We start from the raw sequence: 13484 nt of genomic DNA on the forward strand, positions 1-13484 counted from the left end.
AATTACCTAATCGCTTGCATTCAGCTGTGAGTTTCCAATCAGGTTTGAATGGCATCGGTCTCTCAATTTTATGTGAGTTTGCATAATTCGTTATGGAATGGTTCTGATTTATATTTATGATGACTACAATGTGTTTGCTGGGTAGTTGGTCAGTTAATCTCACCCGTGGTTAGACTTGTACCTGATGGTCTCTCATTAGACGGATGTTGGTGAATGAGTGGGATGTGATTTGCCTGCAATCCAGTTTGGTATCGAGTTTCAATTAGATGACGCTCTTATCAATGTTGATCCACGTAGCGGAAACATATGAATGGTTTGGTTTCCTTATACATCACAGCTCGGCTGTTTCCGTCTTTCAATCGGCTTTCTCTCAGTCAAACTATCCGAGCATCCATCTGTAACATGCATTTGAAGAGGGTGGAAATGGTGGCGTGTGAGGGGTGTGAGAATTGACAACCAGAGCAGAGTTTTCTTGTGGATGGTGAAAGGGGACCTCGGACCAAGAAATTGATCTATAGTGTGTGCGTGTGTGTTTATGTTTGTGTTTGCTTGTTGGTTGGTTATTTAACGATACACTCAGCAATATTCCAGCTATATGGCGACAGTCTGTAAATAATCGAGTCTGGACCAGACAATCCAGTGATCAACAGTATGAGTATCGACTATGCAGTTGGGATACGATGACAAGCATCAATCACGTCAGTGAACATGACCACCCGATCCCTTAGGTAGCTGAAAATCAATTCTAACCCGGATCTTCGCGGGTAATGATTGTTGTCAGATAATGTACGGGAGGTAGCAATGTAGAATAAAATTCATTCAAGAAGTAATTCATTCAGGCCGACTTGTTTAGCTGGTGTACCTAAAAATGAAATTTTAGTAACTCCCAAACAAATCATTTTATGACCAGATGACTGTGGAATTATCGTGTATGGTGAGGAGAGCGAAACATTTGTTCAACGAAATGTTTCAAAAGCACCGGATGTCACATTTCCGAATAGCAAATTTGTCTCTACATGTAGACCATTTGCCTTTTTAAAAACTGCTTCTGAGAACACTTTGAATGGACAAGATGGAACGACCCATGAAAACGTCACGTACCAGTTTTCCGTTTGAGAAACTTTAAGAACTTGGACAAAATATTAACTACAACGCAGTAGAATATTAATATAGGGCACGTAGCTAATGGTGCATGTACAAAATTTCAGTTTTAAACACAAATGCGTCACTGTCATACTTAGCTTTTGTCAATAATGCCTGCATTCAGGCCGTGTTGAACATCAAGTTGGACTGAATAAAGTCAGTGGTTATTGTTGGAAAAAGAATTTCATGGATGTAATATTTTTTAATGCACAAAGGTCAAATTTAAAATATCATTAACAATTACGTGCATGAGTTGAGCCTCACCACTATATATATTCCAAATCTCAGTAATTCTGAGCAGAAATAAGTTTTGCCCATTAGAAATTTCAGCTTTCCGAGCTGTCAAAGTTCCGTGTATTTGTTTATGGAGTTGTAAGTGCTGAGTGAGTTAAGTTTTACGCCGCACTCAACGATATTCCAGCTATATGTTGACGGTCTGTAAATAATCGAGTCTGGAACAGACATTCCAGTGATCAACAGCATGAGCATCGATGTGCGCAATGGGGAACCAGTGACAAGTCAGTGAGCCTGACCTCCAGATCCGTTTGTCGCCTCCTACGACTAGCACAAACGCCTTTTATGGCAAACATGGGTTGCTGAAGGCCTATTCTTCCCCGGACCTTCACGGGATTCGTGGAGTTTTGAATTCCTAATAAACATACAATTTACAGACCATATAATGAATGCAGGACTAACTTGATACATGTATCACACATATTTAAGTGACATTCTGTGCTTTAACGCAAAGAATATAAACTTCGATAACTGACATATGGTCGATTTACAGTGCATTGGCATAAGATTTATAGATTTAAATCATGTTGATTTTTGTAATAATAACTATCCATTTAATCTTCAATGGTGAATAAAGATTGCAAATCATTACAAAGTGATATTCATTTTCTATATGGATTAATCCAGGTTTTGCACAATAAGAATAAGCTCATTCTTCGTCTTCATTGTGATGTCTTCCCGAATTCTGATGACAGTTTGTAAAAACGGTTTATCGTTCATACGGTTGAAATAGGGTTCTATGGTGAGTTGTTTTGAAAGTAGTATATGTTCTTAATGTGGGATTCTCGACAACGTCATTATACCATTAAGATCCACAATCCTCAATGCGCGGTTTGAAAACTGACAGAAATAATCCTGAGTCCCACACATCCTGAATTACCCATGTACATCCAAAGCAGTATTGAAAGAGAAAGTTTTTGGTAGTTGCCCATGATTTACGTCCAGCTTCGTCCAGTCTATTGGGCGTAAGACATGTTTGTTTCGGTAAACGGTTAACATCCGCTGATGTAAGTGTGGTCCAGTATTTAATACATATATAAATGACGTGAATGTAAATCCGATAAAGTCCAGTTTCTCTCAAAACGGCAACATTACTGGTAGCTTTAGGCAGGTCGAAAATACATTTCAGGAAGTTGGTGTGTACTTTTTCAATCCTTCCGTATGGTTGGAATCCTCAAATTTCTGCTCCATGGGTTAGTGGTGGTAGTACCATAGTATCAAACATAGGGTTGCTTGCAAGCGATGTACAGCTGACCTGACAACGGAGCGCTAACTTTGAGCCGCTTGCAATCGCTGCAACCGCTGGATGAGGTCGCTTCCTTCTCAAACCAAAATGGCAGCTAAGGAAAATTTAAATTCGAAGGTTGAACAAATTTGTTCGGCTGCCAAACTGGCAAAACACAGCTTACACCCCAGCAACCCAAGTTTGTTCTACTGGTTCAGTGTAGTCATCAGCAATCATAAATTCATCACTCGTCATCGAGACTCTCCTAATACGTTCTTTATTGGCGCCAGACGGGCAAATGGTAATCGCGCCGCCATTTTTTGGAAGAGCGATAAACGCTTCGACCCCGGAATAAGCGATTCATTTTGCTTACTCTGAGCGATTTGCGGCTTGCATTAGCTATGGGTAAGCCGCCATGATAAGTAACATATTCTGTAGATAAGAAGGCAGGCTTTTTCACCTTATAGTTTTAGTCCATATCAATTGGGGATAAAGAAACTTCATGGATTTTAAAGTGCCATGGGAAAAATATATAACCTTTCAACAAATACGACAAATTTAATTAGATACAACTTAAAATTCATATTTTTTGTCATATTTTTCAGATATTCGGCATTCATTCCGAAAGGACAAACAAATGATCATTTGACAGCGTTTTTATTTGATGAGGTTCAGCCACGACAGAAACAGTGATCGACATGTCCAGTCTCCACAGAACATGCCAGAGTTCACTACAAACAGAGGCTACTGACACTCACCAAGGTTACTACATATAGTTTCTCACATATAAACATTTGTGTGTCGTTGACAGTCATACCACAAGCAAACTGAAGCGCAAACTGGGTTGCGCAGCATTGAGAAAATTACCAGTCTTCATACATTCCCGCGAAGCGAGTAAAGGTTGGCAACCTACTTTCCTCGCTTCGGTTCGAAAAATATTTTTCATGTCTAAATAAAACATCACCATCATCAAAGGTATACACTGATATCTTCACTGGATTGTGCTCTCACATCTCAACTCCACGTTGAACACTTTTTGGTTTTTTTTATTCAACATTTTAAGAGCAACTCGTGGTATATCAGACTGTTCTTCGCCTCCATTCCCCTTCCAGCTTCCGGTTCAACGGAGTGAAGGGACTGGAGACTATTACTCCTTATGGAATAATTACAGTTACCTCCCCTGCTTCATTCGCCCATTTAGCCAGAAGTGGTTTTATGTAGACTAAATGTCAGAAAAATTCTAACAACAGAGACGACAAATAAGACAAATGCATTCCAATAGATTCATGATAACATTGGGCAATATGGTATTTCTTTTTCATTCTTGTTCCGTCACTCCGTTCATTCGGCAGCTGGCTGGGGTACTGGAAGCAGTTAACGACCTGAATACCACGAGCAGCGGTTAAAATGAATTATGCGTAGGGAAAAAAACGTATTTCACGCAAGTAATTAGTAAACTTGGGGTTGGAAATCTGAGAGCACAACCTAGTGAGGAAATGGGAGTGTACCCTTGATGGTGGCGATATTTTATTTTGACATGAAAAATATTTTTCGATCCGAAGCGAGGGGAGTACGCTGCCAACCTATGCTCGCTTCACTCGCATATAAGAAGACTGGTCATATTCTTTACGCTGCGCAACCCCATTTGCCCTACAGTTTGCATGTAGTCATACAGCGGCCAGATGCTGCTTCAATAGCCAAGCCATGCAGAATCTTAAGAGATGAAATTCCTTACTCTCCTCATGCTTGTGATGCCTAAAAGCTGTTGGGTGGAGCTTCCAAACATTGGAAAATGCCAGATTACAGTGACAATATTTTGTGAATCAAGTGAGAGTATTATGCATGGCAAAAACCAAAGCTCACAGTTTTCGGATTTCTATCTGGTAATAGGCTAATTAATAGCATTTGTAATTAAGACAATGCTAATTATGTAGTAAACCACTGGTTGACAGCATGAGCAACAATTCATGTCATCTGACCTATTGACACACAGACTAAACACTGCAGCCTCCAGACCACTGTGCTCATTCATGTTAAGAAGGTTCATGGGGCCTTTCAAGCACTAGATCTCTAAACAAAATAATTCTTTAAAAAGTATTTTTCTTCCTTTCAGTGCTGCTATCTCTTGACATTCAACTGCCACTAGACCAGGTACTGCTCCCAAAACTACCTGTAATTCCATCACTGACTAACAGCCTGGTGGCAACACTCCCTCTGAAAGCTTTCAGCATCACAAGCAGAAAACAGCACCTCCTTGGGAGATTCTAGTACTTTGTGTTGGAACATCTCCATACTCATACTTGACATAAAGGGAATAAAGGTAAAACAATGTTTGTGAACACTACCTGCAATCAATAAGCAAATAAGAAAATTATTATACAAAAAGAACTTCAACAACTATCAGGTCAAGGTTTTTATGACACATAACTGACAACTTATCAACATAGTTTCTAATTAATAAGATTTAAAACAAAAAGCTACAAAGGTTCACTCTCACAAATACATTTATACTGAAAATAAAACTGTTTGTCTCATAAGCATCTAAAGGAGCATTGAGCATTTTTCAATAAGTTTTATTATGTTTTTCTGCGATAAACACATCTTCAATTTGGGTATTCTGCCAACAATTGAATCAAATGAGATAATAATCCAAACAATATAATGACCAAATGACAATGGTGTTCTTTGACAATTTCATGAACATGTCAGAGAAGAAAATGCATGACATTTTTCAGAACTATCCGAAAATTGACACTAGCAATAAGGGACTTTTGGATGTATACATATAAATATTTTCATGAGCAACAGACTACTCTAAAGAGTGAGAACTGTCAGACATCACAGAAGTGCTAAAACTAAAGATTCACATCGCAGGTTCATGTTCATAATGATAGCTTTCTGATTTTATAAAGCAAACTCAATAGTGTGACCATTAAATCATAACCCTTCTGATGTTGAAGACAGCAATACTGAGTGAGTGAGTGCGTTCAGTTCTAAGCTGCATTTAGCGATATTCTAGCAATATCACTGTAGGGGACACCAGTAGGTGAGGCCAGTCTAACACATTTACCACTATGGTTTAACATACAAGGTTAAAGGTAAATTGGGATCAGAGGTTCCCGTAACATCAAAGGGACGTAACTCTCAACATCACACTATGTCACCTAAAACAAACAGGGCCAGTTGGGCCTATTGTTTAATGGACCTGAACCAAAACATTTAAACCCATAAAATCAGGTTACAGATTGTTAATCCTGAATTTATACCTTAATGAGTAATTCTAACCACACTATAAACATGAACCATAAATGCTAACGGAATGCTACATTGCAGTGTTGTTTACAGAAATAAGAAAGTACAGAATTCCTGTAAAGTGAGCTTGATTGTTGATTACTACAAAAACATACTGTCACTACTTTGGCCCTGTAAATACCAATGAAATGAGTCTCACTTCATCTGACTCAGTTAGGCGGGACTTTCTAAAATCTCAAAATATTGCTTCATAAAATTGTCCAGTCCGTGAACTACAATGTACAAAATGCTTTAAAAGACAGGCACAAGAATATATTTACAATGAATTAAACAAGCATGACAGAAAAATATACTGAAATTCTACGAGTTAAGAAACCATTCTAAGACCTTTACCCATCACAAGAGTATATACATTTCAGTCGGAGAAGCTTACACTGTCAGGTGCCAAGATTGGTTTCTAAAAAAGGTTTCTCTAAGTTGTAAAATTCTTTTTTTTTTCAGAACATCAAACGAAGCAAACAAAATTAATAAATAAATAAATAAATAAATAAATAAATAAATAAATAAATAAATAAATAAAAAAATAAATAAATAAATAAAAAAAACACTTTTACCCTTAATTCTTATCATTTTCACCCCTACTGCCAGATAAGAACTTAATAATAATTTAGCATGCAAGGACAACTCCATTAATATTTTTTTATTATTCTAAATATCATATTGTCAGGGTAAATATTTAACATTCTACAATTTTAAGAAAATAGTTCAAACTACATTTTTGACATATACCTGAAGATGCCATATTTCATGTAAACGTGTCTGAAAGTGTAAGCTTCAAACATGATTGAATTGTCACATACGGAAAGAGCGATAGATTATGCACAGGCAAACTGCTACAACAATCTAGAAACAAGTACTTCTCAATACCTTAACAAAATATTCAACTCCAAGCAACAAATAAGGGCCCTTGATGTCACAAATGTGATTATCTGTAAAAATCTCTCACAATATCTGCACTTTACGAAGTGAACATTTTTGGCAGTTGTCGTCCAAGGTCACATTCTGAAGTTTTTGTCGTGTAGACGAAAGAAAATAGAAAACCCATAAATATTTACGCTATTCTTGAGAATAAAGAATATTTAAGAAAATCACAATTTTATATACATGTATTTTTAAATGATTCTTGCAGTAATCAACTGATAGTTCATGACCATCTTAAGAGCCCAGAGTGGTTGACACGAGTGTACATACATACATAGTTATTAACAATTAAACAATACATAAGCACACTGTATCACTGAAATCAGTACATTGACAAGAACATTTTCTCCCTCAAACACCTGGGTTAAGTCATGTCTATTTTGTCCAAAACTCCCCGTCCTTGGCAAATATGGCAGTGGTGACAAACAGCTGGATCATCCTGACAATTCACCTTGGGCACATAACAAAAACCCTCAGAAATGAGGTATTACAGACACCCTATCTTGAGTGAATCTGACCAGTGAGGATGGATTTAAACTGCTTCCAGTACTATTCCAGCACTACAGCGGCCACATCAGATCCTGACTTCACAGACTGTACCCTTGTATCCATGTGGGGAATCAAACCCAGGACTTGGTGTAACGAGTCAATGCTTCAACAGTTTAGGCTACACCATAAGCCTGTGAGCCATGTAAGTTAAAAGTATTCAGATGTGCCTCAATGTGACAGGAGAGTCAAGTAGTGCAGGATTCAAACCCATGACCCTTTATTATGGCACAACTATGGGACACAACTCTGCAAAAAGAACTGCATTCCTTCACCCACATAGCCAGACACCAGTTTGTTCAGGAAAATAAAAAGCTTTTCATTCTTTTAAGGATATTTGGTCAAATGGACAGAATACATCTGGAAACACAATAGACACAACTTGACCAGATACTTAAGGAAGTTGCATGTGCAACGACTACAACACTGGTGCTGACAGTGAAAATTATTACTGATGGAATTATGAAAGACTCAACATTTGTCAGCTGTAAGATATGGCAACAATGCACATCATGTATACAGTTTAGAAAATAGTAAACATTGTAGCAAATCCAAAGCATTAGCATAAGAAATGCTCGATAAATTGCAACTGACATCAAAATGTATGATCACGAAATAAGACCAGTGCATGGTTCCACAAAACAATCAGAGCATTACAACTTACAACTGTCTCATGCTTAATCTCTTACCATGTTAGTGGTACAATCATTCATTTGGTTAGCACAATGATCATTCGGCTTAATCCTACAGCTGATCACTAAAACCCTATGATCAATAGCCTTAGCGCTACAATTGATTCTGTTTGCACTGAGATCAATCATCTTAGTGCTCAAATCAATCACCTTAGCCCTATGATCAATCACCTTAGCAAAATGACCAACACCTTGGTGCCATGATAACTTTGTGGAACAGCATCTGGCACTACAAAAATAGCCTTTGCATGATTTATTTGTGGTAAATCTGGAAGAGTGGAAAACTTCATTCATCACTACAATTCAAATATCTTCTGAAGATTTAACTGAATTACACACTGCAAATATCATATTGAATATGAATGCAAAATCAGGTGAGTCAAGTTCCAAATACTACTTCTGAAATTCTTCCTATAGCACCAGCAAATCCATATTTTATCATTTCAACCGCACAGGCTGACAAAGGAATTTCAAAATGAAGCTATCTTTCAAATCCCTTTAATGATTCTTTTCATTAATCCTACAACACAAAATGTGTTCAAGTTAAAATTTGAAGCAAATTTCTCAAAAGTTGGCCCCATTTCACAAAGGTAAGATATTGCTGTTGTAAGAAATTCAAAATATACTACAACTGTTATCCAGGCAGTCAGTTTGTTCCTGATTTCACACTTTGGACAGCAATACTCTAGCTATATCAGTATGTAAATAGCCGCGTGTATACCAGAAACTTCAGGAGCACCAGCTGGGATACAATGACTGAGTCTGACTACCTGATTTACTGGTCTCTTCCGACAGATACAGTCTGCTGTGGGCATATATTCTAACCCAGTATCTACACAGGGTCAATTGGTCACCTTATTGGTCAGTTCTAATCCATCAGGATCATCTTAAGTACTGAGCTTCTGAGACAAACAGAGCGAGGACTCCTGGATAGAGGACCCAACTGATCCTAGTGACTGTCCACTAAAGGGAGTTCCTGGTTTACAAATGTTGAAATATAGCAAAGTAACCCTATAATGTGGCTTCATTTGAAAACATGGGACCCATAACTCAGTCTGCAGACAATATCCTTGTTCATGTGCGAGATCCAAGACTCCAATATGAAGGACAAATGTTTGATTATGACACTGAAAAAGGACAGTAACTACACAATATTTACACCGAGCAACAGCCATGTAACGATGCAGCTGTTCATATGACTAGGTAGGGTAACACTGTAATTGCTCACAGATTTGTGACAGCCAGTGTGATGTCCTCAGACCACAGACAAGGCCAAGACACACTACTTCACAGATTTAAATAATCTTCAGTTACATTTATTGAAACACTTGATCGTTGTCTAAAGCTGACAGCTCTTAAGGTGAAAAAAATATCTTCGCCAAAAATTCGGAAAAAGATTGTTTTGAGCCAGTCTTGAGACAATAACAGACACTTGACCTCTCTATATGTTATCTGAACAGTAACTGAAATAAGCTCAGATGTTATCTTTTGATGAAGGTCTTCCATGTTTTATTCCCAAACAAATAAAATCGACTTTTGGCACTTCTTGTTTAATTATGGATGATTTAACTGTTCATATGAATCTAGACAGGCAAATTTCTAGTCTTAATTGCTATATTTTCACAGGTTGCCTTCCTTAACTAGGAGGTTCACGGTATTACTGTATTATCAGGAAACAAAGACTTTCCTGTTTGGCAACACTAACATGGCATGTGGGATTATACTATTTTGCTTTGGGAGCGGCTGAAGCCTCGTCTCGGTGTTGAACAGCCACAAGCATGTCACGATCTATGGTGATAACGTGATAAGGATGAATGGTACTTACACCAAACACAAAAACATCCTCAGGCCATTGCCATTGATCATGAAACAGTTAAACGGCTAATGCACACTCATTACAGTGTCCGAAAAACTGTTTCATTCAAGGTGATGCAAAGACACACAGCCAAGTTATTAATGCACACTGATCTGACTGCAAATCTTTGCTGGCTGTTCAGAGGGGAATCCAGGGTTAATAAGTGTATGACCAGAATGCAACACCCCTGTGAGTGAGGATGATAGTGGCTTTGTATGAATGAGATGTCAACACTACGTTATAACATTACTGGGGTGGTGTGATAATGCAGACAAGATATACCCTTCACCATTCAAAATCAAAATGTCACATTGTTGACAAAATTGAAAATGTACAAGAAATTGATGACGGAAATTAACTTTCAAGTTGATCAAGACAACAAGAATGGTTCAATAAACTTGTCTATGCTATCACACCTTCATTAAAGCTGTCTCAAATCACACTATGGTATGAAAGTATACACAAATCAAGAATGCTTGTAAAGTGCCCTAGAGCTTCATCAAACAGCCCCTAATAGGTGTATTACGTCAGGCTGGGCGGACTGTAAATTCTCATAACACACATTCAACACCATGAGATGACAGAGCCAGTTTTTCTTCCTTGGTAACAGTTCATCTTCCACAGAGTATAAACTTACACAGAAAGAAAAATACCTTCTCAGGCAAGAGTAACATATTCTAAATTAAACACACTGCATTACTCCGAGTCGTGAATTTTGAAGATTTCTAAAAAATGAAATAGTTGCAAGTTAACGTTAATTGTAGCACAAACAACTCTCTTGAAAAATACCTAGAAAAAAATATACTTTAGCATGAAGTGTGATGGCTGAACCACAGGGTAACCCACCATGTCAATCTCTAAACTTGGCAAATGTCAGTGCCAGAGAATAACAGACCATCTGAAAATGATCATCTGAAAATACCTATTTCAGTGGTCATGTGATGGGGAAAATCATACGAAGGACCAATGAAATTTAGTGATGCCAGTAGATATTTTACAAAAGGCTTTAACAAATATGATTGTTCCATGAATCTTTGAGTGGCATATTTAGAAGTTGGTGAGTCAGATAAGAGAAACTTAGTGGATGAACAACTTCTTTATTCGGAGACTTGCTGGACAATACAAGAGTCAGTATCGAAACGTCACATCACCTGAATAAAGAAGTTGTTCATCACTAATGTTTCTCTCTCTGTTTGTTTGACAGTTGATGCTGCACAGAAGTTAACCTCTGACTAAACTAATAACGAACTTGCCCAAGAAGGTATCAATGTAAAAGTCAGGTTTGTTTGAGGCTACAAATTCCCACAAAACCTGATGAAACTTTGAGCAACATATGCCAGGATATTGGCATATGTATCAGTTGATAATGAGTGTTTACAAAATGTTGGAACTACCTGTCGGACATTACTGATGGAGAGTAATCGGTGGATTTCGGAAGCGACAGGTCAGACGCAACCAGTCCTGAGGACACTGATGGTGAAAGGTAAAGGTTGTCACTAAGGATCCTAGCTATCAAGCTGCATTCTGTCCAATCTCATCAAAATTGGATCTTTTACCCCGATACAAATATCCCCTGTATGAAGATCTGATGACTCCTCCTGGGAGGGTGTGTCAGGTGTGAACCAATTTTCAGACTTAATAATCCATGGTACAATTGAAAATTCAGACAAGAATATTTGATCCACTTATCCTGACAAGAAATAAAAAAGGATCAGTTCCAAATTTACGTGAGTGAGTGAGTATGGTTTTAGCAATATTCCAGCAATATCACAGCGGGTGATATCAGAAATGGGCTTCACACATTGTACCCATGTGGGGGATCAAAACCAGGTCTTTGGCATCACAAGCGAATGCTTTAACCACTAGACTACCCCATCGTCCTCCAAGTTTAAGGAAGCAAGCACCAAAATATTGTTATGAATACTCGGTCATTTTTTAGCACTGTGAAAAACAAATGAAAGAATATCTGTGTACTCTATGGCTCTCTCTTGCCAAAATACAAGTTTTGGAGTTTGAAATAAAAACCAAATTCTTTCAGGAGGCAGACATCAGATTTGCTCATGAACCCACTCATCGTCTTTTTGTATTGGGTGTCAGTTTGCTAATGTTGCATCCTATTCTCCCTCCACTAGTCAAGAGTCATAAGATCTTCAAATGGAGAGGTATTGCACAAAAATCAAATATTTATGAGATTAGAATCTGTCCACTATCTGAAATGCTTGCACTGGAATGACTATGAACAGGGTACTGGTTCTATTATACATCAGCAGGGACTCATCTAGGCATTAACAACACCTCATAGTCCACAGAATTTTAGTTACAAATTTATAATGACACATCCATTCCCAATTAATCAAATTTTAACTTGAACTTATTTAATATTTGCATTTATTTACACATATTTTAGGAGAAAATGATGCAAGGTGAAATTCCTAGATAATTCCCTGCTAAATGTGTAAAATATTTGGAAGCACCATTCCATAATAACTGTACACAATCTCAAGACACTTCCAAAACATCCATCAAAAACGTCCACAGTGACACGATTACAGCTCAGCAGCTGACGTTCTTCAATTCCTGATGTATGAATTCAGAAAATGTGCTACACTTTTTGAAACAATCAGATGATATGATGTGATCACAAGTCTAACATTCCTCAATGATAAAGTACTGCATTAATTCCATGCATGGGCACAATTTCTTGTTTTGGTGGCCTAGTTTGATGTCTTTATGTCTTAATGTAACGTTCACCCTAAAACTGCACTTTATTCAGACAAATTAGGCCATGATTTCACAGAGCAGATTCTGTGCATACAAACTAGCCCACTGCTCACAGACACAAAAATATAGCCCTGCATTTCTACACTGGTAGTGCTTGGTGAAGGCTGCAATGTACAGCTTGTAACGGTGGCTGGCAGCACTAGTGGCAAATTCTCTCCGTCATCTCTCTCTGCAAACACAAGTAAAGAATAAGTTTTTAGACAACCAATACATACCATCAGATCCTTGCACATGCTATGCTAGTGAATTACAGCACTACAGACTATCTGACACAACTATATGGAACAACTCCAAAAAGTGATTTTCAGGGCCATGGACCACATGGACTTACCCATTTCAGATCCTAGCAGAAACAAGGGACACAACTCTATACAACCAATTGCAGCACTATTACCACTTGTACACAGATATGTCAGACCCTAGCACTGAGAGGGGGCACAACTGTTCATAGTAAATTGTAGCACCACGGATCCGATGAAAACAGGTATGTCAAATCCTGGCATACATAGGAGACATAACTCTTCATAGTAAACTGCAGCATCACTGATCACCACGTAAATATGACAGATCCTGGACATACAAGGAACACAAGTCTACATAGCGAGTGAGTGAGTTCAGTTTTACGCCGCACTCACCAATATTTCAGCTATATGGCAGCGGTCTGTAAATAATCGAGTCTGGACCAGTCAGTCCAGTAATCAACAGCATGAGCATC

The 13484-nt window shown here is 38.0% G+C and overlaps 1 protein-coding gene across 2 annotated transcripts in view; it reads right to left on the reverse strand.

Moving 5' to 3' along the window:
• LOC137260980 (MOB kinase activator 3B-like) overlaps window positions 1–13484 on the reverse strand; it is a 357679-nt gene that overhangs the window by 331659 nt on the left and 12536 nt on the right. The window contains exon 7 of one of the 2 annotated variants that reach the window (XR_010954833.1): window positions 7079–12938. Coding sequence is in view for 1 of the 2 variants with exons in the window: in XM_067798571.1 (XP_067654672.1) it covers window positions 12909–12938 (30 nt within the window). In the remaining variant the exon portion in view is untranslated. Of the gene's footprint in view, window positions 1–3303; window positions 12939–13484 lie in introns of those variants that run through there. The other variant, XM_067798571.1, reaches the window with a different exon arrangement.

Source organism: Haliotis asinina, chromosome 14, assembly GCF_037392515.1.
Source record: "Haliotis asinina isolate JCU_RB_2024 chromosome 14, JCU_Hal_asi_v2, whole genome shotgun sequence".
Taxonomy (NCBI): domain Eukaryota; kingdom Metazoa; phylum Mollusca; class Gastropoda; order Lepetellida; family Haliotidae; genus Haliotis; species Haliotis asinina.